Source organism: Mchenga conophoros, linkage group LG17 (assembly GCF_057382185.1).
Source record: "Mchenga conophoros isolate Kocher_MC1m ecotype Shallow Benthic linkage group LG17, M_conophoros_male_GT1.1, whole genome shotgun sequence".
Taxonomy (NCBI): Eukaryota; Metazoa; Chordata; class Actinopteri; order Cichliformes; family Cichlidae; genus Mchenga; species Mchenga conophoros.
In genome coordinates this window covers 37,119,488-37,144,581 of record NC_140542.1, presented here as the reverse complement: position 1 = coordinate 37,144,581, position 25,094 = coordinate 37,119,488, and the positions used below count along the sequence as shown (strand labels likewise).

The 25,094-nt window shown below is 38.5% G+C and overlaps 2 protein-coding genes across 2 annotated transcripts; both read right to left on the bottom strand.

The window, feature by feature from the left end:
• Window positions 1-1,124: 1,124 nt before the first annotated feature.
• Window positions 1,125-12,051, bottom strand: pyroxd1 (pyridine nucleotide-disulphide oxidoreductase domain 1). Its single transcript, XM_085252375.1, has 13 exons — window positions 11,739-12,051; window positions 11,567-11,647; window positions 11,117-11,236; window positions 10,010-10,138; window positions 9,505-9,578; window positions 9,225-9,421; window positions 9,036-9,133; window positions 7,183-7,285; window positions 6,970-7,082; window positions 6,232-6,354; window positions 3,654-3,791; window positions 3,377-3,466; window positions 1,125-1,406 (listed from the first exon to the last, which is right to left on the bottom strand). The coding sequence occupies exons 1-13, from the start codon at window positions 11,814-11,816 to the stop codon at window positions 1,248-1,250; spliced, it is 1,503 nt and encodes a 500-aa protein (XP_085108501.1). The 5' UTR covers window positions 11,817-12,051; the 3' UTR covers window positions 1,125-1,247.
• A 6,493-nt stretch (window positions 12,052-18,544) lies between these two features.
• Window positions 18,545-21,361, bottom strand: iapp (islet amyloid polypeptide). The gene is made up of 4 exons (XM_085252059.1): window positions 20,970-21,361; window positions 19,645-19,741; window positions 19,256-19,396; window positions 18,545-19,166 (listed from the first exon to the last, which is right to left on the bottom strand). The coding sequence occupies exons 2-4, from the start codon at window positions 19,722-19,724 to the stop codon at window positions 18,992-18,994; spliced, it is 396 nt and encodes a 131-aa protein (XP_085108185.1). The 5' UTR covers window positions 19,725-19,741; window positions 20,970-21,361; the 3' UTR covers window positions 18,545-18,991.
• Window positions 21,362-25,094: the final 3,733 nt, after the last annotated feature.

Sequence of the window (25,094 nt, the reverse complement as noted above, 5' to 3'; positions counted from 1 at the left end):
AGTGCTCTTGAGCAATAGTTTTCAATACTCTCTGAAGGTTTTTTAACATTTTCTTTTAGACACTGGCTACTTTCTCACTAATTTTCATTTCTTTAATGAATGAAAGATAATGCAGTTTCATGGGTATAAAATTGTATTTTGGCATCAACAAGAATATTTCCAAAGAGCTATTGGTAATAATAATAATAAAAACAAAACTTGGTGTATGTCAACATGATGTGCAGGGTGTCCTTAAAAAATTGATAAAACTGTCAGGCCTAAAACCTATAGCAGATGAACAGCATTTGTCTTTAAGCAATATGAAGAAATCCAGCAATAAGAGATGCCTCTCGCCCTCCATCTACTGTTCACTGAAGCCTCATCAGAAATCTTCTCACTGGAAGCGTGGATGTCAGGAAGCCATTCTTAATGAAGGGAAACAAGGAGAAAAGGCTACACAATAACTGGGCTGAAAATCTGAAGCAACTTATAGAGGGATGAATAACAGTAAGTGTCTACAGCCATCTGTAAAGCCTGGTGGAGGCTCTGTCATGTTTGGGACTGCATTAGCCATTGGTGTCTAATGCGATTGGTCAAAAACCATGGAATTATGAACACAGAAAAGTACAATCAGATTTTGAATAACCATACATACCATCTGGAAATATTTGAAATGGAAATGGCTTCAATTTCAATGTGACAATGATCCCAAAAACAGATAACGCAGTAAAAGCATACCTAGATAGAAAAATGCACAATGGACCACTATCAGTCATGGACTGGCCTCCACAAAGCCTGGGCTTCAATATTACTGAGTGTGTGTTCATCTTAACAGAGAACAGAACAAGAGACAGCCAATATCCAAAGAAGAGCTTTGAATATCATTCAAGATGCCTAGAGAACTATTCCTGAAGACTGCTTAAAGAAATGACAAGAAATGTCGCCTAAGAGAGTTCAGGCTGTGTTGAAGAATAAAGGTGGTCATACCAAATATTGACTTTCAAGCTTGTGCAAATGTCCACGTCTGTTTGCACTTTTCAATAAATTGCTGAACTCTGAAGAAATGGGGGATGGCTCAAGACTTGCACGGTATTGTATATACTGCTACAAAAATACTTTTACCTAATACATATTTCAACCAACAATTTAGTGCATGTGGTTTAGAATTTTTTTTATTTAAAGCAAAAATAAATAATTTCATTTACTATTGCAAACATAATCTTTCTTTCACACAGCTAATTGCCATTGTTCAAACTCTCCAGCAGAGCTCAGTCGAAGTAGTCTTCTATGTCAATGTCAGGGTTAAGCAATTCTTCTCCATATGGCGTCAGATCCATCTGGTTGAGTATCAGGTTTTCAAATGTTTCTTCCAGGTCTGTTTCTCCAATAAGCACTGCTCCCACCATCCTCCCTCCACTGAGTACAACCTGGAACAAACATTTAATTGCAATGAGATGGACAAAATATTGATATTAGCTAAAGACTGTATACAAAAGACAAAGACACCCTGGCAGCTCCCATTGATTTCTGGGTTCCAGATTAGCCTTTGGTGATTTTAATTTTGAAGACTGAAGAAGTTACAATGCTGTGAAAAAGTATTTCTGCATGTGCATGCACGCTTCAGTACAGGCAACTTTAAAGCCCTCCCTTCAGCACTGTGCTAAGGTCGTCAGTCTGATACAAGCCTGGATTTTGACAAGGGCACTCCAAAACCTCTATTTTGTTTTTCTCTCTAAGCCAGGGGTGTCCAACTTCAGGCCTCAAGGGCTGGTGCCCTGCAAGTTTTAGATATCACCCTGGGTCAACACACCTGAATCAAATGATTAGTTAGTTACCAGGCCTCTGGAGACCTTAATGTTAAGGAGGTAATTTAGCCATTTAAATCAGCGGTGTTGGATTAAGGACACATCTAAAACCTGCAGGACACTGGCCCTTGAGGCCTGGAGTTGGACACCCCTGCTCTAAGCTATTCAGAGGTGGACATGCTGGTGTTTTGGATAATTGACCTGCAGCATAACCAAAGTGTGCTTGAGCTTCAGGATTTTGTGAGAAGAAAAAAAAATTCATGTTTCCATCAATTACAGCGAGTCGTCCTAAAGCAGCAAAGCAGTCCTCGACCATCACACTACCACCACCATGTTTGACTGGAGGTATCATTGTCTCTTTATCAAATGCTGTATTAGCTGTACGCCAGATGGAACGGGACTCAAGCCTTCCAAAAAGTTAAACTTTTGTCTCTCCATTCCACAGAATATTTTCCCAAAAGTCTTGGGAATCATCAAGATGTTTTTTGAAAAATGTGAGATGAGCCGTTTTCGACAGCAGTTTTCACCTTGGAACTCCATTTGTAGATAGTGTATACAAAATGCAGCTTTTAAATGATGACTATGAAGCTATCCAAAGCTACCTGGCCCTGTGTGAAAAATGCTTTTGTCCCACCCTTGTTAAGCCATGACATAGTTTTCAAAAGCTGAGTTAACTTTCACAAGCTACACCCAGGTTTGTTTACTGTCAGACCTGTTGAAACAAGATGTTGTTTGCCATGATGTAGGCTGAAGTTCTCAAAAACAACACATCATGTCACAATCTAAAACACTCAAGAACAGATGAGAGAAAGTCTTTAACATCTGTCAGTTTGGGAAGGGCAATAATGCAAGGTTTTATTTTCTAAGGGTTTAGGACTCCACTCCAGTGAGATAATGGCAGGGATAGCCATTAATACATTCAATTCAATTCAAATTCTTTATTGTCCCAAAAGGGAAATTAGTTTAGCAGCAGGATAAAAGTAAACAAAACATAATATAAAATGACAATAATAGTAATAGAAAATCCCAGGACGGTTATATGCCATGTAGGAGACAGGATGCAGTAGGGACAAAAGAAGCCTTGAGTCTTTTGGTCTTCCTCAGAGGTACTCTAAAACGAGTGGCATCAGCATGAGATTCAAAACACAGTTTATGGTCAAGTACCACACCTAGATATTTATAACTCTCAACGATCCCAATATCAGCAGTTCTAATGATAGTAGGGGATGAGCTATAAGAGGACTTCCTAAAATCAATAATCATGTCTTTAGTTTTTGACACATTTAGTGAAAGGAAGGACTCATCACACCAATCCACAAAATCATCTACAATCTGCCCATGGCCTGACTCGTCCCCCACCAGAAGACTGACGATCACTGTGTCATCAGCAAACTTCAGGATGTGTCTGTTCGTGCTCGGGTTATATTTGTCTGATACAATTTGTGTGATGATCTGAAACATGTAAGTTTGATAAATATGTCAAAATAAATAAGTAAAAATTCAGAAAGGGGGCAAATACATTTTCACAGCACTGTAAGTACCAGTCCTTTTACCATTTACTGTCATCACATTGTTTATCCCTGCAGTTTCACCTTGACATACTCCTGGCCTTTAGTGCAGCGTACCAGCAGCTCATGGTCTGGCCCAAGCCCTTGACTATTAAACTTTCCCAGTAGGACCACCTGTGGAATAATCAGAAGGAGACATGTTTTTTAAAAAGCACTGTGAATCAACCTTGAGGCTAAAACCATGCGGCCCTGTGAAATCACCTTGAAAAGAATGAAAACCTTTCCACTTTGCATAGTTGATGTTTAACCTATTAGTTATCATTTAAATAACTTTGCTGCACTTTAGTAAAACATCTCTTACCTTGTAGTTGAAGAATTTAGTAATATGTGAGAAGAGTTCAAAGCAGAAGTCCAGCTCCACTGGTTCTGACAGGATGTGTGCTGCCATGCAACGGCCTGCATACCAACCCATCTGACGAGCTTGCGTCCATAAACGCATCTGTACACACAACACATACACAGTGTTACATTCAAATATGCATGACAGTGCAAATATGACAGCTGCTCTCCACACTTTTCTAACACTGCGCAAAGTGTCTTTACGTAACATGGTGTATGAAACGTTACAGCCTACTTTTCTTTTTAGCAAAAAATCTTTATGTGAATGTATGCGATCATGTTTTACAGGATGACTACAGCCATAAAAAAGCAGAATTAAACATTTTCTAAGATTAAACTAACAAAATAAAATACACCGTGAGGAGAAAAAAGGAGAAAAAAATTTCCAAAGTAAAGTAATGAGTTTAAAAATACTGACAAATGCTTCTTAATTTAAAAAATAAAATCCAGATATAATTATTTTCTTAAATAATCTCTCCTAATCTCATTTGTTTAAAGTTTGAAACACCTTCACCATGCAGTGCCGTTAGCTTTGTAAGCCTGTTCAAGCGTGCGCTTTCTCAAACCATTTGTCATTAAACTTGTCGTTAAGTCAGCGAACTGAATTACTGCTGGCACGCTGGGTCTAAACTGACACCTTTCAGTGTCGATTAAAACTCACATCTATCACAGTTTCACAGCTTGTTTCACAGAAAGAAATGGAAAAGTTTTGTTGTATTGTACAAACTACTGAGAATTCAAATGCACGGGGATATTGTATCATATCTATCTAATAGACTCCAATTAGAAGACATAGCATACATTTACACTGCTATGCAGATGACACCCAGCTCTATCTGTCCATGAAGCCAGATAACACACACCAATTAGTTAAACTGCAGGAATGTCTTAAAGACATAAAGACCTGGATGGCCGCTAACTTTCGGTTTCTAAATTCAGATCAAACTGAGGTTATTGTACTCGGCCCTGAAAATCTTAGAAATATGGTATCTAACCAGATTCTTACTCTGGATGGCATTACCTTGGCCTCTAGTAACACTGTGAGGAACCTTGGAGTCATTTTTCACCAGGACATGTCCTTCAACGCACATATTAAACAAATATGTAAGACTGTGTTCTTCCATTTGCGCAACATCTCTAAAATTTGAAATATCCTGTCTCAGAGTGACGCTGAAAAACTAGTTCATGCATTTATTACTTCCAGGCTGGACGACTGTAATTCATTATTATCAGGATGTCCAAAAAACTCCCTGAAAGCCTTCAGTTAATCCAAAATGCTGCAGCAAGAGTCCTGACAGGGACTAGAAAGAGAGAGCAGATTTCTCCTGTTTTCACTTCCCTTCATTGGCTTCCTGTTAAATCCAGAATTCAAAATCCTGCTCCTCACATACAAGGCCTTAAATAATCAGGCCCCATCTTATCTTAATGACCTTGTAGTACCATATCACCCTATTAGAGCAGTTCGCTCTCGCTCTGCAGGCCTACTTGTTGTTCCTAGAGTATTTAAAAGTAGAATGGGAGGCAGAGCCTTCAGTTTTCAGGCCCCTCTTCTGTGGAACCAGCTTCCAGTTTGGATTCAGGAGACAGACACTATCTCTAGTTTTAAGATTAGGCTTCAAACTTTCCTTTTTGCTAAAGCATATAGTTAGGGCTGGACCAGGTGACCCTGAATCCTCCCTTAGTTATGCTGCAATAGACGTAGGCTGCTGGGGATTCCCATGATGCATTGAGTTTTTCCTTTCCAGTCACCTTTCTCACTCACTATGTGTTAATAGACCTCTCTGCACTGAATCATATCTGTTATTAACCTCTGTCTCTCTTCCACAGCATGTCTTTTATCCTGTCTTCCTTCTCTCTCCCCAACCGGTCGCAGCAGATGGCCCCGCCCCTCCCTGAGCCTGGTTCTGCTGGAGGTTTCTTCCTGTTAAAAGGGAGTTTTTCCTTCCCACTGTCGCCAAAGTGCTTGCTCATAGGGGGTCATAATTGTTGGGTTTTTCTCTGTATCTATGAAGCGCCTTGAGGCGACTTTTCTTGTGATTTGGCGCTATATAAATAAAATTGAATTGAATTGAATTGAATATAAAGAAGCCTTGCAAACAGTCATATCTGGGACAAACTAATCTTGTTTCACTAAAATCTGTCCAATTGTCTAGAAGGAGTAGTGAGTGTTGTGAAAACTGTGCCTGTAAAATGACCCATAAGATCTCAATCTTGACCTTGAGCACAATTAAGATGATTAGCTGCTCATTGTGTCCAGAAGTAGCAATTCCTATGACTTGCGGATGGACAGATGGATGCTTTGCCCTGGCATAAGCTAATATATCTAATTATCTAACTTTTAATTGTTTTCCACATATAGAAGCTGCTTAAAACAGAAACAGTTGCTTGGCATTATAATTTTGTTTTAAGTCAAAAATCAGGAAACACATGGTACGCTACTTTTTCTAATTTTTACACTGGATTACTTAAACGACATGAGCAGTACGTAATGTTTAAAGGACAAAAATGCTGCACTGTAGATTAACTGACTGTTTTTTTACCTGCTGCCACAGAGGGCTCTGCTCCCAGCACGCAGTGCACACGTCACCTGCAGCGTACACATCTGCCTCGGATGTCATCATGTGATCATCTACTTGTAGGCCGCCATCGTCTGCAACCACAAACTTTCACACAGAGAAATGATCAGCACCAGTAATAAAAAAACAAAACAAAGGAAGATGTAGTACATATAAGTAAATCAGAGTGGTTGCTGTAGACTTTACACTAACTTTGATGCAGTGGCACTTTGCTGGAAATCCAGCAGCTTTACACAGGCTGAAAAACCAGAGTAATGAAAAAGCTCACCTATGCTTTACTGACATCTAGAGGCATTAAAACCACATTTCCACTTACAAAAACAGATAAGCCGTACAAGTAGGTCTCATGCAATTTGCCTTGCAAAACACTGAACATTACATCGAAGTGAGCAGACACGAGAAGAGGTAGAGTGTGTACTATTAGTGAGGCTGAAAACACTTGGGAATCAAGAGGGAAAAGGCACTTTATGTGGGAACATGAGTATTTAATGTAGCATAGCAGATACAGTCATGAAACTGTGTGCAGCTCAACAACTTTTGGTAAAATCTAACACGGTACTGGCCAGACGCATGACCGTACGATGAATGACAAATGGCACGAACGCATTTAATAATAACGCAAAACAACAACGTTCCCAAAGCCTGGAAGCTCTGGCAGAGTCACTAGGAATTTCCACTTTGCATATGGATGAGTTTTCTTACCGTGTTGCCTTGGAGAAAGGGCTCAGTGTTTGGAACGACACCTGTGGCGCTGACAACAAAATCGCAGCCAAATGTCTGGGCATTAGTCAGCCGGACGTAAACTGGCCAGTCTCCTACTCAGACAAAGGGCAGAGTGTAAAAAAACAAACAAAAAAGTGAGCAAGAAAGGAGCAGGGTTAGAGAAAAACACAGAGCAGTAAATTTAATCCTCACCACACTCAGTTCTTAGTGTTTGCTCTGGGGATTTATGAAGCTCCTCACAGGTGAAGATCTTTTCCACCTCACACTGGTACTCCACTGAAACTCTGTGGGACACCTGAGCAAATGCCAGCAGTGTGAGGGGATTCATCAGAACAGGAGGACAGTATGACAGGATAAACTGTGTGCTACACTCAGGCTTTTATAAACTACTAAATGTGTCTCCTACCATTAAACAGTGCAGTGAGCCATACAACACATTATTTGATATTTAATCCCTGCCAGTAAAGTAAGTGTGGATTTGTGACTGATGGTCAGACAAATTATTGTTGTGTTGCTAACCCGGGGACTCACTGAGTCTAGTAATCCAAAAAGTCTGTACTTTGAAGATTTTTAAAAAATTTTTACATAAGCTACAACCATTAATTTCAGCCTTATGAGGCTAGTATTATTGCAACCAGGTTGAAATGGTTAGTAAAACAATGTTAAAAAGAAGCAAAAAGCAACTTTAGAACCTAATACTGTTAAACTTTTAGATTGTCCGCTTGTTCAGCATTTCGTGTAGTTGTGAACGAGGTTAGCAGTAATTCTGTGCTGCCTCACCACCACAGCCTACGTTATTTTTGTGTGCCGAAGTGGAAATAACCACTTCCCCATTTCTCTCACTGCATTTTTGCCATGTCTGAAACAAACAACCTTACATCATCTGTTAGAGATTTTACTGTACAGTCACAGTAAAAAGAAACCCTCTTTTAGGTTTAAGGTTCGACATATCAAGACAGATTAAAAATCATCTGAGCAGATCTTAGAATTAGTTAAATACGCGATCACATGAAACACAAAACTAGTGTGTGGAACACCACTGCTTACTGCTTCCGTATGATTTAAGAGGGTAAGCAGCAGTCAGGTGCTGCTGATCAAATGCAGATGATTAACTCATCATCAGCAAGTGTGAGCACCTTTCTAAAAGCAGGGGTTTTGGCAGTTTGTAGGTCTGGGCTTTTAGGTCTGTATTTATGCAATTTTGTGACCTGATATGTAAAATCTTAGATCTGACAGACGGTGTACTTTCTTTTGACTGTGACTGTATAATGAGGAGACATGGCACTGAAACAAACCTGAATAGAAATTTATGGGAAGAGTTCTGTAACATCTCATAGTGGTTATCACTGGGCCTGTGTGTGTAGAATTTGCATGTTGTCTATGTGCCATTTGACTGTTGAGGAGTCAAAAGATTTACATGATTGGTTAACTGATGATTTTAAACAGGCCACGACAGTCAGATAAAGCTTTTAGAATAAAGTACATTATGAATGCACAGTTAAAACTGAGTGGTCAGCATGACTGGAAAAGAAGTATAACCTGGGTGAAAAAGCTTTTTAAACCTTATTTGCAATGTTAGCAAAATGTTTTAATCCTTGTTTAATCACATTTGACTTTCTACACTTGCAGTTCAATGACATTAACTTAACTACTAAAATAAAAAATTATAGCTGTTGAGTAGCAAGATAAGGTTCAAGAGGGATTTTGATACTATGAATCTGATAATGAACCAACAGAAGGTACCCGCAGCTATGCTATTAAGTTAATGGGCGTTAGGGTGTGAACCCATTTAGCTGCACTGTAAAATATAACAATAGGTATCTTAGAAAGGCGGAACAACACAGAGGAAGTGACATGCATTTAGATAAAGATCACAAAACTAATTTCCCAAATTAACTGTACTGTTTTTAAGTTAAAAACACATTCTAAAAATTCAACTACCACAGAAACAGAACATGTAAGACATTTTAGGACCTTGTTCAAACAGAACATTAGCCTTTTTTTTTTACTCCCCAGAGACTTCAACCACGCATACAGGATCTCACCTGCTCTGCTCCTCGAAGAGCTATTCCTTCATGCCAGTCAGGACCCAGGGCACTTCCAGAATCCGTAGGACCGTGACCGTACGCTTGTGAGCTTCTATCTGAGAGAAGACAAACATTTGCTTTATATACTTTTTTCTGTACTAAAGGAGAGAAGAGCAGAAGTGTAGAACAGGAAGGAAAAGAAAGAACCTGCTGTGAAGATGTGTGAGCCTCCGGGAGCTGCTTCCTCTGTAGTGAAGCGAGGCCTCTTACAGGGGGCAGCTGCCTGGGGTTTGTCGGCCTCAAGCGATGGGATGAGGAATTGTGCTGCTCCTGCGTCAAAGAATGTGTTTCCTATGGCCTTGTCCTTTACCGCCCAGATCACCTCACAGCCTTCCACCTCATACCTAAAGATCACAAAGTTCACAAGTACTCAGTAAAGCATGAATAACTGTGGGATCAAATGGCATTCTGGCTACAGCAGACTTACACTAATTCCAAGGCAATTCCTCCATTCCCAACAATAACAATCCTCTTAGCTTTGGATAACCTCTTCTGAAACTCCTTTAAAAGAACAAAGAAAACTAGTGACACATCTATGTTTAAAGGTTATTAATAAAACACAATCATTTACAGACAGACTATGTGCAACTAATGCAGATGTAGAAAATACACAAACACCCTTTTTTTGTTCAGTGAAACCAATAAGATCTTACAGAAGCTGTAATAGCTGAAATTCAAACACTGTTTAGTTGTACAGGAGCTCAAAGGGTTAGTAGACTGGTAATTAGTCGCTAATGCCACATCCAGTTAAGTAATATCACCTTAATGAAGACCAGAGAAGAGGGACTAAAATACAAGGACAAGCAGTCAAGCTGTTTTCTTTGGACAAACTGTTTGGTGTTACTATGAAAGTCTTATGAGGTTAGTTTCCTCAGGAATTTCAGACCCACATGCTACTAGCTACACAAACATCCAGAAGATTTGGCTTGTACCTGAGCACTATCTGTGTCCCGTATCCCCAGCACGTAAGGGTTGTCCTGGGTTAGCAGCTTGGGTCTGGCACCGCTGCAGATACACAGCTTCTTGTAACCAAAAACCCGGCCATCTGCAGTTTCCACACACTGACGAAGAGAGGAGCATTACATGGGAAATGGCAATCAATTGTGAGCTTTAACTGTTTTATCTCACAACCTCAGTTTCTTGAAAAAAGGTGTGATTTAAACATAAAGGTCATCTTTTAATCCTCCTAGCCTTGTAAGCATTTAACACATTTGCCTAACACACAAAAGATCTTAATTTACGATCCAGGAGGAGACGCAAATCCCTGAGAAGGGGTTGCAATGTAAGAAAAAATCTCATCAAACCAAATCTCATCCTTAATCCTTCGCCCCATGTTCTTTTTGTGTTGTGTTATGCAGGCCATAACACAGTTTTCTTTTCCAGCTGAAGATCTGCTACACTCACCTTTATTAAAGCTCTCAGCACCTCTCAAGTCAAATTAATTATTGATAATCCTAAAAGCTGACGTCTAAAATGAAGGCACAACCAGTACAGACTGACCTGCACGACAACCTTCACTTCACTTTGAGCTTTGATTTGGCTCATTATCTTTGATTACGAGACATGTCACTAAACTCGTAACGAAGTGCTTCAAGGAAAGCAGCAAACTTTCATATCAGGCAAACTATAACAACATTGCGTAACATTTATATTTCAATTACCACATTTAAAAAATTGCTTGCATATTTGCAAGTTATGATATAAAACGCAGTCTCTTGACTGTTATGTTGATCATTTATTTTCATGAGACAGAGGACGCACCATCTCCTCTGTTTTCCTAAAGAATGATGCAGCGTAATGGATAAGCTAAAGGAGGCACCGTTCATTATAGTGAAATTCACTATTGTACTGCAACAATAATCTCATTCTTGTTCCATGGAACCTGCCCACCATATGTCCACAAGGTGGCAATAGTACACAGTTAATAGTAAAGTGCTTGTTGCATGAAATCAGTTTGCACTCTGCTATAATTACAGTAAGTAAACAACATGTGTGGCCTTTGCTGTCACATATGCATCCTACATGCGGCCAAACCTTACATGTGACTTTGTGTGGAGTGATTTAACAGCAGAATGGATGATAGTAAGGTTGGGGAATTTTTCTTCCAGAACACTAGATGGTTGCTCCTCCACGTCAAACTCTTCCAGTGTCCTGGACACCTTTGAAAGGAGGACAGTGGAAAATTACAGCATTAAAAGCCATTCAGAGAAGTGATAAGATAGCCTGTTGATAGTCAAACCCGAACAGTAAAATACAGTGTGTCCATGATGATCATATTATGTTTTTAAAGGCAGCTTGTATGTGAATCATAATGAATCATCATAATGAAATACTGATTATTTCTTTTTTTTAATACAGTTGATGACTTAAAATACATGAGCGCATGCATTTGTAACGTGGGAGTTTGTGAGAACAAATCCATAACTCTGTCAGAGATGAAGCTCCCACTGAGCTACCGCCACCATCATCGTCATCAATGTCCCTCTGACCTGCTTGTAGTTGGTCACTGCCTTGATGTGGGGACCTGCAGTTATCAGAGCCACGTCAGCGGACGGAATCTGGGACGACAGCTGTCAATGTAGATTAACATGTACGTTAAGTAGCTACATGGCACACGCATTGTACTAGCAAAGCTTTTACATGCCATTCATCTCATTTCACCTGCTCCACACATGTCACGCCAGCGATGCCACCCCCCACGACCACGAACTGAAACGTTTTCTCTTTTTTATTTTCCATTCTTCTGAAATGATCAGCTAACAGAACCTAGCTAAAACCAGACCCTTAGTATTCTGAAGACGCCTAAATTTGTTTTAACAGTCAAAAGATTTCTCGGACACTTTCCGCCATAACGAGGAGACGTCTGCACACATTAGAAACGTGGAAGCCCAACTGGCTGTCGGGCTGAAATATCAAAAATACTTTAAAGTTATTCTCGAAGAAGCGAGGTTGATTTAGCACACATGAGACTGATGCTGCGTTTAGAAAGCCTCGGAAATTAGAAATTTTAAAATTAAAAAGACATCATTTACGACCTCCGCACGCTTAACATTTTACAAATATGAAACTGAATCCACTTGGAGTTAAGTGAGCAACTGTCTTAAAAGCCATTAGTGAAAAAGTTCAGTGAAATATTATGAAATGAATGAACTTTGATTCTAATTTAACAGATTTAAAGGACTGTTAGAAAGCTAAAATCGATATAGATATAGAAAGTATGGTTAACTTTTAAGGTGCTATTTTGTTTGGATTTTACGTAAGGTGGAAGTCACAGTTAAGTAATCTTACCATATTTTGACATTTCTCTGGGTTGGAGAAGAGGAATTCCGATTTTTCGGGTGTTTACGAATGCAACACGGCCACAGTATTGTAACTTCCGTGTTTATGCGTAGCGACGGCAAGCGACAGGAAAACCTATGAAACGCGTACATCTAGAATTTAGATATTTTTTTTCTTTGCTTTATTTCATCGACGTGTGCTTGTGACATCTAATTCCTAAAGAGCCATGAATATTTTCCAGGAACGAAAATATATGTTTGTGCCTAAACAAAGGTATGGTTGACTAAGAAGCAGGACAGATTAAACATTTAATCATTTACATTTTAGTCTTCTAATAACAGTGGGTTAGATTTAGAAATACCGTAGCCTTGTAGTCATTGTTTCTGCTTACTACCTAATGTTTTGTGTGCTATATACGAATTAGCTATGGATCACAAAATGTCTTGTACATACAGTAATGTGCAAACTTCTTAATTTTGTTACTATGTTACCCTACTTCCTTGTAATTTTTTTAGTGGTCTTGAGTAATAGTTCATCAGAAGTTTTTCTTTGGAAATTTTTTTTTTTCACTCATAGCTGACCGTCTTCAGAAGATGTGTTTGTTTGTTAAGCACCACACCACAATGAATCATTCAAATGTAAAATAAAAAGTCACCTAACTCGAGGAATGAACCAGTGTTGTGTCTACACATAACAACAAAGAACTAGTTCGTATTAGCAGCACTGTTGCTATCAGCTAGTCTCAAAAACGTATTCCTTTTTTTTTTTTTTTTTTTTTAGCTTTTAGACAGAAACGTGCATATCTCAGCATGGTGTCCTGAGATATGCTCTTAAAGGGAGGGGAAAGCTGGGCAAACGGAAGAAAAGAAAAGAAGTAGTGACAGGCCCAAAAAACTAGAGCAGATGTACTGTATTTTCATTTATGTTTGGACATGTTTCAATAAATGTTTCTAATTTTCTGTGCAACATGTAAAGAAATATGGGGTGCCTCAAAATTTTTGCTCAGTACTATTGGATACATTTTACTTCCCCGTTTAATTGTTAGTGTTTCCGTCCATATTTTTTTACCTCTCTGTTTAATCTTTTTGTGTAAATAGAAACACAGTCAAAGAAGCAATAACAAAATTAAAATCAACAACAATAAAGGGTATTGTTTCAGATTTCAGAACCAAGGACAGCACTGTTTGTTTTGTTCAGAAGAGATCTGTCCATAGCACTGAAACAGGGTGGAGGTCATTGTTTGGAGACAGACTGAGTTTTGTACCCTGTTTTTTGTGATTGCAAATAAATAATATATAATATAATGAAGATCTCTTTTGCAACATGTATGTGTCCACGTAAGTCCCCATTTGAAGATACAAATTCTTGAAACATTCTTTAAGAAACTCAGAGAAAAGGCTCAAACAGCTCGAAACAACCAGCTTGTATTAATATTTTGGATTACATTCAGATATTATTAAGAGAAGTGATGCTACACTGGCCTTAAGTGTAGCTCGCCTGGTCTCTGGATAAAATGACCCTCTGTCTTATTGTTGTTCATCAATAATTCTTCTTCTTATTGTTATTATTATTAATAATATTTGCATCGTTATTTCATTATATTACATATTAATGAAGCTTACATTCTTTCTGGTTATATACAGTCAGTCCTTTAGTTTTAATGGTTTATGTTTCAGGGCATAAGACAAATAATCTATTCCTTATTAGATCTTAAAAATGTGAAGACTACAACCTCAGATAAACTACAGAACATGACCTGTTAGACCATGTTATTATTTATTTAACACCAATTAAGCCAAAAGCTGCTCATTTAACTGCAAAAGCAGTATGTGAAAAACCAATAATAACTCAGATTAATGGTTTCCTGTACGACAGGCTTATGAAGAATATCTTTTGAGTTTCTTCATAGGTTAGAATTTAGGCTTCAAGTTTTCCATTTATTTCACCTTTATTCCCTCAATCATGTTGTCATATTTTAGTCTCTATGGTAGGTGTTTTTCTGTTTGTCATACATCCTGTTTTTTGGGGATTTTTTGGTAGCGCTTCTCTTGTATGCATTGGATTTTAGCTCCCTTGTCTTACTATGGCTGTTTAGTTTTAACTGTGTTTAGTTTTTAACTGTGTACTCTCGAGTTTCCCATATTACCTCACATGCCTACTTAAAGCATCAGTCTAGTCTAATTCTTTGTCTCGTTGAATTGCTGCCAACTGTTACTTCCTGGCAACTGAAAAGTAGTCAAATATCCAGCCAGAATAATGCCAGGAGTGTGTTGATGACTACCAAAGAATCTGGTTGAGGTGCAACTTGTTGCTCTTTTCTTTACTTGTGATATTCATATGTGTTATATTTGCTGTAATTTGTGAAGCTCTCTTGGCATATATATACATATATAATACATATATAATATATATATATAACAATAACACTTTCAGCATCAGAGAAATTAATCATTTTAGTCACTACAGAGACCCTTTATTACTGTAAAAGACATGTAAATCAATTTAGTAGCGAGAGGAGGTTAAAGTCCTTTGTTTTGAATTTTGGTGGCACAGCAACCTTCTTGTTTATATTGAAACACAACTGTACCTTTAATGCCACCGATCAATGTGGTCACCAGGCCATGAATCAGATCTAAAATTCCATCAAAACATTCATCAACCGTCATTACCGCAGTGATAAACAACCCCGCAGCAGATAGCAGTTGCAGTGCCATTTGTGGTTTTACATGAGGCAATCGACAGATCTTGACATGATCCCCATTCACCGTCAGAGTGTTTGGGGGATAATGGCTGCATTGTTTTTGGATTCATCAGCAAAAGCCGGCATTTGTTCTATTTTTGAAAAACCTTTTATGCAGGTGCTAACCGTGCATGGGAGTGTTGATGTCAGTGTCTGAGATGATTGGGTCGCTGCTAATCAAACAGAGGTTAATGCTGTGCGTCATACGTCGCCTCTTGATATTCATTACCCTGAATAACCTCTGCAGAAAGGCAACACATGACTATATGGGAATACAGTATTTGTGGCAATTACTAGACTTTTACTTAGCTTAGAATGGGGAACTTTACCTATTCATGTATCTTCACATCTGCATGAGAGAAAGGCACCAGAGCAGGAGTTTTAAAAAAGAAGTGAGGAGATTTATTTACAGATTACGTGAAAGCTAAGCCATCCATCCATCCATCCATCTATCTATCTATCTATCTATCTATCTATCTATCTATCTATCTATCTATCTATCTATCTATCTATCTATCTATCTATCTATCTATCTATCTATCTATCTATCTATCTATCTATCTGTCTGTCTATCTATCTATCTATCTATCTATCTATCTATCTATCTATCTATCTATCTATCTATCTATCTATCTATCTTTAATGTCACATCATTCTTTAGTTAATTCCCTCAGCAGGTGGGAAATTATAAAGGAGAAAGTGAAGAAAGCAGAACCGGCCTAATGAAGAGGGCCATGATGATGATGATGATGATGATGATGATGAAGAGCTGTGAATCTGATTACACTGTAGCATAAATCAAATTAGTCACCTGAAGTATATACTGTGCAATATTACATACTGAAGGTTACATACTGAAGTAAGGTACAATATAAAAACTATAAACCTGCACTCACTGGTCACTTTCTCTGCTACACCTGTTCAGCTGTTCCTTAACACAAATATCTAATCAGTAAATCACATGGCAACAACTGAGTCTACTCCTGAAGTTCAAACCGAGCATCAGAATAAATTAGTGCTGTCAAAATTATCGCGTTAATTGTTAAGATCAACGCGAAATGTTTAATGCATTAAAAAAATTTAACGCTGATTTTGTTTTTTTATTAATTTCCTGTAATCTAAGACCTCTGGAGGAGGGGGCAACAGTGTGCTATGCTGGCGTTTGGCCTGACAGAAATGATTAGAAGAAGAAGAAGAAGTGACACCATGCTACTATCTAGCTAACACTAGCTAACACACGCAAGCATGGACGAGGGCGGACTTTTGGGTGGAAAGTTTCTCTTTAAGAAGTTGCCTGATGGCTTGTTGGACAAAACGAGAGTAAGATGCACAATTTGCAACGCTGAATTCAAGTACCACAGAAGCAGTTCATCACTGGCGTATCACCTGAGAGCAAAACACCCAACTGAATCCACCTCTACGGGACCTCGCCAGTCTACGCTTCAGGAGTATGGTGCTTGTGGACGAATAACAAAAAATGTGAGAGAAAAGGTAACCAATTCCTTGGTTGTTTGGATAGCTAAAAACTGCCGACCAGTTAGCATAGTAGAAGATGATGGACTGAGAGAAGTCATTCGTGCTGCATCAGGAGATGAGTGTTACAATCTGCCCTCGAGAGGAACCATTGTGTCGAGACTGCACACTTTGTATGGGGACCAGAGGGCTCAGCAGTCCAGCAAGCTTGTGCAAGTAAGGAATGTCGCTCTCACCGGAGACCACTGGACTTCGGTGAACAACGATAATTACTTAAAATATAAAGAATAAAAAAATGTAATTGGAGCCAGGCTATTAATAAAGTAATTGAGATTAATCGCAATTAATAACAGAAAATTGTGAGATTAGTTAGTTAATTTTTTTTAATCTATTGACAGCACTAGAATAAATATGACAGTGACTGTGAGAGTGGCATGGTTGTTGGGACGGGAGAGGCTGGTCTGAGTATTTCAGAAACTGCTGATCTTTGGGATGGTCCCAAACAACCATCTCTAGGATTTTTGTAGAGAATGGTCTGAAAAATATAAAACATCCAGTTCTCTGGGTAAAAATGAAGATAATGACCAAACTGCCTCGAGCTGATAGGAAGGGAACAGTAACTCAAATAACCACTTGTTATAACCAAGGTATGCAGTAGAATATCTATGTATGCACAGCACATCAAGTCACAAAGTAGATGGGCTACAGCAGCAGGAAACCACATCGGGTACTATTTCTGTCACAGCTGAGACTGGAATTCCCACAGGATCACAAAAATTGGAAAACTGGAATAAACTTGCCTGGTCTAATGAGTCTCAATTATTTGCTGTGACATTAGCTGTAAGCAACATCAAACTATGGATCCATCCTTCCCCGTATCAGTGTGGCTGGTGTTGTTGTAATGGTGTAGCAAACTTTGGGACACTTAGTACCAACTGAACATTTATACACCACAGTCTGACTATTGTTGCTGGTCATGTCCGTCCCTGTATGACCACAGTGTACCCATCTTCTGATTGCTGTTTTCAGCATCATGTCACAAATCATCTCAAACTTGACAATGAGTTCCCTGTACTTAAACAGTATAGTGAAAAGGTGTAGTCACATCATGGACGTGCAACTAACAAATCTACAGGAACTGTGTGACGCTGTCATGTCGATATGGGCCTGAAACTCTAAGGAATGTTTCCAGAAACTCATTGAATCTCTTCCATGAAGAATTAAGAGTGTCCTGAAAAAAAAAGTGGCTTTAACGAAGGACTAAGAAGGTGTAGATAATACGGTGGCCGATGAGTTCATAGCACGCCACTTAAGGTACTTTTTGGATGCTTTGGGGTGCATCGTCTTCATGGCATTGATGTGCAAAGTTGGTTTGATATGGATTCAAATAACAGGCACTAAAAATGATTTGAATAAAATGGTACCTCATAAGCTTCTGCATTTCATAATACCAGGAAGTCAGACTAATTATTTAGTGTTAAAAGTCCCTCAGAAGTTCCTACCGCTTCCCCTGTTTTGTGTGTCTTGAGCATTTGCTTGCGTCAGCAACATATACGACTTTTTTGTTTTACAGAAATGAAAGTGGTGTTTATGTTGTCTAGCAAGAAAGTGAACAAGTGTTATTCTCAAAATGCTGAACCATCGTTTGCTTGTGATGAGAGTGAAAGATGAGATTGAATTTGGGGCTGAATTATCAGCATTTCCTCTGAGTTTCTTTGGCTGCTGTGTTCCTCATGAAAGCTTGACGTTATGGCAAACGTGAGTTGTTTATTTCTTGGTGTTATGGAGCTGGGTGAATTAATGAGCTGCGTGAAATAGGATGGCTACTTCATTTTTAAGTTTATTCCAGTGGCAATGCAACTTTCAGAGTTTGCTCATAATCAAAGTGAAATACTTTTATTTGATTAATGGACATCTCCTGAAAGAAAACGTTTTCTGTACTCATCAGATGGATGCTAACAGCTCACAGCTCCTGCGTGCAGCTCTAATACAATAATGTGGCTTAAAATGCATAAAGGTTTTAAAAAATATAAATATATATATATATATATTTTACAATTTTATTATCAAAACAACAAATAACATTTATTTTATATTGCTTTACATGTTTTTCCTTTATTTTATTTCCCATGAATTACTTTAACATTTGGTTGTTTTTTATTATTATTATTCCCATCATGCCATTGTGCAACAACATATGAAGCCACAACACACAAAAAGGCAGAAAAAAATATACAGTGATGTTTTAAATCAAAGGCACTGTTTCTTAAGTTAAGAAAGTAATCAAGAAAAGTCTGTGATCATTGCCATCATTGCCATCATTATATATATATGTCATTCTCACAATCATTGTTACATGATTGGTTATATCATCAGAGCTGTGAGGATTGCTGCAAATGCTGTGGAGTTTCCTCAGTTGGCACTAGAGATTCACGTAGCCTGAAGGCTCCAGTAGGCCTCTTTTGCCGTAGGTGGCAGATCCCACATTGGTTGGTGCGTACACAGTACCAATAGTGTTACTGGAACGGACCAGGAAGTCTGCTAGCCTCTGGGTGACACAGGTGGCTGTGTTGCACTTTCTCTTCTCTATATGGTGACTAAGAAAAGCACAGATATTAAGAAACACCACAAAAATACTCGTAGATTTCAACTTTTTTAAAATGAAATCAAGCAATAATGCTGCTACCTGTTCATAGCTGTGAGCCCCCTTCGTGGCCGTGTACCCACGAGGCTGAGAAATGGGTTGGAGATTAGCCCGGGAAGCAACCAGGCTTCGCTATCTGGGAGATCGCTTTCTTGCTCGCTGGATGAGCTGGGACTGAAGTACCTGAATCACAGAGGACAAAGGGCTAAACCATTTGACATTGATGATAGGCTCTTGAAGATATCCACAACTCCCGAGAACAAGGAGAGAAAGTGGCCACTTAGCTCCAGCCCCACTTCTCCCTGCACAGTGAAACACTTTCCCCACAAATGAGCACAGTTGGTTTCCATCTTTGATTATCAACATTTGAGCCAAATGAAAGCCAAAGTTCTCCTGCACCTCGGCTCTCTGCTTTGAATGTGTTGGCTTACCTATAGCTTGGGGCAGCGGTGATGCAGTGCAGCAGCACAAGCAGCATGAGAAGAAGCACAGGCACCCTGAGGTGATACATGCTGTAAGCGTGATTACCTGCAAACACAACAGGAGTTACATTTGTTTATTGTGCTTCAGGGAAAACCAGTGAGACGTGTGATAGTTTTGTCTGATTCCCAACAAATTAGGTACATCATCAAAATAGATGTCAGGGTCTAACATAAGTGTTAAGCTATGTTAAATTATATTTGAAAAAAATGCAATAAAGTTATAGTTAGATTGCCAAAAATGCATTTTTTAAAAAAATCTTTGAAATAGTTTTAAAAGCAATTAAATCCATGGTATCGACTCATCTGATACTGGGATTTTTCCACCATAAAATGGAGCAAGCAGACATTTTCAAGCAGGAGCAGTCTGAAAAACAAAGCTTGTTGTTCCTGGAAATGCTGACATTATTTCAACTTCAGCAACGTGCAGCACAATAATTAGAATACAGTTGCTTTTAAATGCAAATCTGAAGGAACACTTGAGCTGACTTTGCAAAAACAATATGGGATGGATTCATTTAGAATTTTACTTCAACTAGGACAGTACATTTGCCAGTACTGGTTTCTTAAAGGTAATTTAATGGCACCAGCTTTAAATGTTGAACATGCACGCATCATTTTATTCACATTGGATATATTTTAAATATATAAACATGTCCTGACCATGTGCAATTTTAGTATAGGGTGCAATATTTTCGGGATTTGATTTTGAAGTAAAAGTAATTAAGAATATATTATTTTGTAATATATATCCAAATTTGATGAGTAGCTTAAATGTTAGATTATAATGACATCATTTTATAACATTTCATTACTAATTAATCAGCTGCATATGTGTTCAAATGATGACAAAGTCTTTTATTGTGTTAGTCGTATGAAAATAGTAGCAGCAATCTCACTGTTACATCTGTTTACAGAACAACACATAATTTTTTTTTTTTAAATAAATAGTTTGTTTTTTTCCGTTTTTGTACATTTCAGTCTTAGTTATATTTCCACAGAATCATCTAACTTAATGTAGCTTTCATCTACACATTTCCCTGTGCTCTATGTGAATTTCAATCTTTTACTTAATCTTCTAACCTCTCTTTTACTTACTTAAAAAATATGCAAGAAATAGACTTACTAAAATATTCCCTTTTTAATTTTTTAAAGAAAAATGTTACTATATAAAAACTGAGATAAATGTCAGTTTCTTCTAGCACCTCATTAACAACTATAAATAAAACCTGTGGGGGAAAAAGACATCCAAGCCATAGGAAAGACAAAATACTCACTTTCTGTAGTCTTGGCTAGATCCCAGTCTGCTACTGGAGCTCTCCAAGGTTTGTCAGACTGTCACACAAGCCGACTGCAACAGTTATAGGCTCTCTGCTCAAACCACTTGTGACATCAGCTCTCTCCAAATATAGCCTTGCATTTTCATCTACAAAAGGGTGGGGTAGGGAATAAAGCGGGTCTTATACATGTCATATAACACTCGGTTCTACCGTAATGTACACTCTTTAATATTCACATGAGCAGAATAAAAAAAAAGAACGAAAGATAATCACAGTACACAGACACAAACACACGCACGTCTGCATACGTCACCATCCTCATCATCACAGTCGTCACTATTGTCATCAGCTGCCGTGATGGGACTGACCCGCCACAAACCCACACCAGGGAGAAGAACACTGTCAGGCTGTCTTCCTATTTACCTTGAGACATGTAGTGAACTTTTACTGTAGGTCACCAAACTCTGGCCTTAGCGCCTTCCTCTGGGCTTCAACGACGATGAATAAAACATGTGAAGATGAATTATCATCAATAATAAATGGTGCCTCATTATTTTGATGGGACGTGTCACAAGCAACACAGTATTAATTAATGAATTGATGGTAAAATTTGAGACACTTTAGAACCGCACAACCCAACAGTGTGACAAGTTGAAAACTAGACTAGTAGTTGCATCTTCTTATTTAGTTTCCTAAAGACTGTATAAGCAAATATTAAGTTGTTTTCTTTTAAGTAAACAATATGCATCGCTTGGAATCCAAGAGGTGATTGATCGAGGTTTTATTTACTGAGATAAAAACCGAACAAGAGAGATTGCTCTCTGACTTGTGCGCTTAATCACCACATCTAAACAGAAAACGTGTCCTTAACAACCACAAGACTTTTAGAACAATGTCCTTTGGGCAAATGAGACCAAAGTGGAGCTGTTTGGCCGTACTACACAGCACTGTGTTCACAGCATATCAGCACAAACACCTCATACCGGTTGTCAAGCATGGCGGTGGAGGGGTGATGATTTGGGCTTGTTTTACAGCCACGTTACCTGGGCACCTTGCAGTGACTCACAGAGTCAATGAACGTGTTACAATGGTCCAGTCAAAGTCCAGACCTCAACCTGGCTGAAATGCTGAGAGAGCTGTGCATAAATCAATGCCTGCAAAAATCAATGAACGCAAGCAACACTGTACAGAAGAGTGAGACAAAATTCCTCCACAGGAATGTGAGAGACTGATAAAGTCACACAGATAATGATTACTTCAAGTTATTGCTGCTAAAGGTGGTTCTAAAAGCTACTGAACGATAAGGTGCACTTAGACAGATAGTGTGAAAAAATTCCCATCTACAATCAGGGAATATCAGCCTCCCTTTGAACTGATAATCATGTTATTAAGTAATGTGTAATGTAATATGTATTATAAATCTGTATATATAGTATGTTTTAATATAACACACATTTATATAAATCTACTGAAAATAAGCAGCAAATACAAATAGACAATTCTGATGAGCTGTGGTTTTCACAGAAAGATATCTCATAAAAATGTACTCATAAAACACTGCAAGAAAAAAAAAGACCATCAGTTTCACAACAACAGTGCATGACTCTTAATGTCATAGTTATTGTTACTGGTGAGCCAAAGAGAGCATCCTACTATCTCACTGGGGAGATGCCAGCACAGGCAGCAGGCTGCTGGTAAGTGCTAGTGGTTTTCACCGCAGATTGAGCTAACAGACATATAGTGCACTCTTAATGGACGTATAACACCCCCAAACCCACTGCGGTCTGATGAACACCTCCGCCAGTTTCCTGTAAGCTTCAAAAAAAAAAAAAAAGGTAACTGCAGAGACAGTGACAGGATATTTTTCTGATTCCTCTGCAGCTACATGGGTTTTTATTATTTCTTTGCACAATATCAGCTCAAAGTTTCAAAGTTGTGACTGATTTATTTACATTAATGCATAATCACGTGAGAGTCCGAAAACAATTACTTGATTTAGCTATATACCAGAGATTTTGTGCCTCAGGACTTTTGGTAATTTACAACTTTTTGAGGAAGAAGAGAGAAAAGAAATTTTCTTTTTTTTAATGGAAGTCCTGGAAAACATTGAGTCAAGTCATGTCATCATGTGGTGCCTTGGATTGATTTTGTACATGCGAGAAGTCCAACCTTACAGTTTGATTTAGCACAAAAACTAAGCTCACACAAAACCAAGTGAACCTTCACAAGCTTCATCAAATCCTGTTTAATCCAGTTTTTCTCCCTTTCACTTTTAGTGCAGAGATTTCTGCTTGTAAGCATCAATAAATATGGTCAGCATGGTTCATTAGTATTCTTGTAGCACTGAATCTAAGTGGGATGAAACCTCACTGGAGAATCATTCGGACGTAAGCAAGGAGTGCCAGCAGCGCAGTGCTATGACTTGTTTGCACTGAGAGCATCGACGCCTGGAAATGTTTCCATGTTTGTAGTTAACTACTGTCACATGGGCAGTTTGGCACGATGCATTACCTGATTGGTGTGGGAAAACTCTTTGGTCACATGATTTCATCACTTTTGTTTATTCGAGGGAGGAGCACTCACACACGAAACCTGTGTGTGTCAACTCTCTGGCCCGTGATGCATCCACAGATAAAAATAAACACTTGACGTCACCAACATCTACCTCTACATGGAAACCAAATAGCATGTTTTTTGAATTAATTGCATTAATGACATCTTAGTCAGGAAGGTGTTTTGTTTTGTTGCTTTGTGAATGCATTTTTACCTTCCTACTAAATATCTCTTGTACATCAAGCAGTCTTATGCATAAAGTTACGATTCTGGTGTTTTCTTTCTTCTTGGACAGCGTGCATAAGTGCAGAGAAACCCTCATATTTCAGTGGTATTTGTAAAAATATCTCTGCTAATGAGAAGAAACATACTTTAAGACATACTTCTGTGCGCAAAACAAGTCCTCAATTTTGCCTAAACTTAAATCTGATTAGGAATTGTTGTTCAAAAGACCAAATGTGACATGAAAGATTCAAGCTTAGGGACAAAACCTACTGAGGATCTGCACCTAAAAATACTTTTATTTTCTCCTGCTGCCCGGAGCTTAACAGCATAGGCTGGTTGTACATTTCACACAACTCTTAACACAGCAACTCTCTCTCACACCTCTCTGGAGTGTTTTTTCTTTTCAACCTTTTCTCACCTGACGCAAAATCAAGCACACAGATTTTTACACTGGTCAAAACAGCAGGTGAAAACAAAGACACATTTAGCAGCTACATTTGTGATCTAGTCTTTTGTACTTCACCTTGATGTTTGAGCCTCACCGTACAGTCTAAAAATACCCCCCATCCCCTAAAACGTATCAATATTCCTGATCTTGTTTGGAATGTTTTTCATCTCATCATGTTTTCAGTTGATAAAAGATCTTGACTGCAGGCATTCCAGTTTAGCATCCAGACTCTTCTACTATGAAGCCATGCTACTGAAACAAATGTAGTATACAATTTCGAATTGGCCTTAGGGTTAAAAATATATTCCTCTAAAACGTTTTCAACATTCATGACACATTTCCACATATTCCTCCTGAATGACAAGTCTGCTTTTCAGTCTGAAGTATTTGGGCTCCATGTTTTCCAAAAAGTATTTCAAGGGTCGGTCTGTCTCAGCACAGAACAGTTTTCCATTTTGCCTCGGTCCATTTTATATGAGCCTTGGTCCACAGACAACAGCAATGTTTCTGGATCATGTTCACTTATGGCTTCTTTTTTGCATGACAGGGCTGCATTTCTGGATGGCACGGTCAGTGATCATGCCTGTTTTTAATGCAGTGCCACTTGAAGATCACAGGCACCTGATATGTTTTTTCAGGCTTGTCCTAAAGTCCTCACAATTTCATGTTGAGAAAAATTATTCTGAAATTGCTGCACAATCTGGAGATACTCTTTTTTTGTTTTTTGGTTACTGCATAGTGATAAACCTCTGACCTTTTTTACTTTTGAGAAGCTTTGCCTCTCTTACCTGCTTTTATTACAATACAGAATCATGTTACTGAGCTGTTGTCAGGTAAACTAACCCTTTTGGAGACATGTTGTTGCCACCAAATTCAAAATGACCTAGCATTTTTGT

Coding starts and splice junctions, on each gene's coding strand:
- pyroxd1 (XM_085252375.1), bottom strand. CDS start 11,816: ATGGAAAATAAAAAAGAGAAAACGTTTCAGTTCGTGGTCGTGGGGGGT. Junction 9,422..9,504: donor GGAATTGCCTTGGAATTAGT/GTAAGTCTGCTG, acceptor TGTGATCTTTAG/GTATGAGGTGGAAGGCTGTG. Junction 6,355..6,969: donor CCTTTCTCCAAGGCAACACG/GTAAGAAAACTC, acceptor TCTGTGTGAAAG/TTTGTGGTTGCAGACGATGG.
- iapp (XM_085252059.1), bottom strand. CDS start 19,724: ATGTATCACCTCAGGGTGCCTGTGCTTCTTCTCATGCTGCTTGTGCTG. Junction 19,397..19,644: donor ACCGCTGCCCCAAGCTATAG/GTAAGCCAACAC, acceptor TCTGTGATTCAG/GTACTTCAGTCCCAGCTCAT. Junction 19,167..19,255: donor GGGCTCACAGCTATGAACAG/GTAGCAGCATTA, acceptor TGCTTTTCTTAG/TCACCATATAGAGAAGAGAA.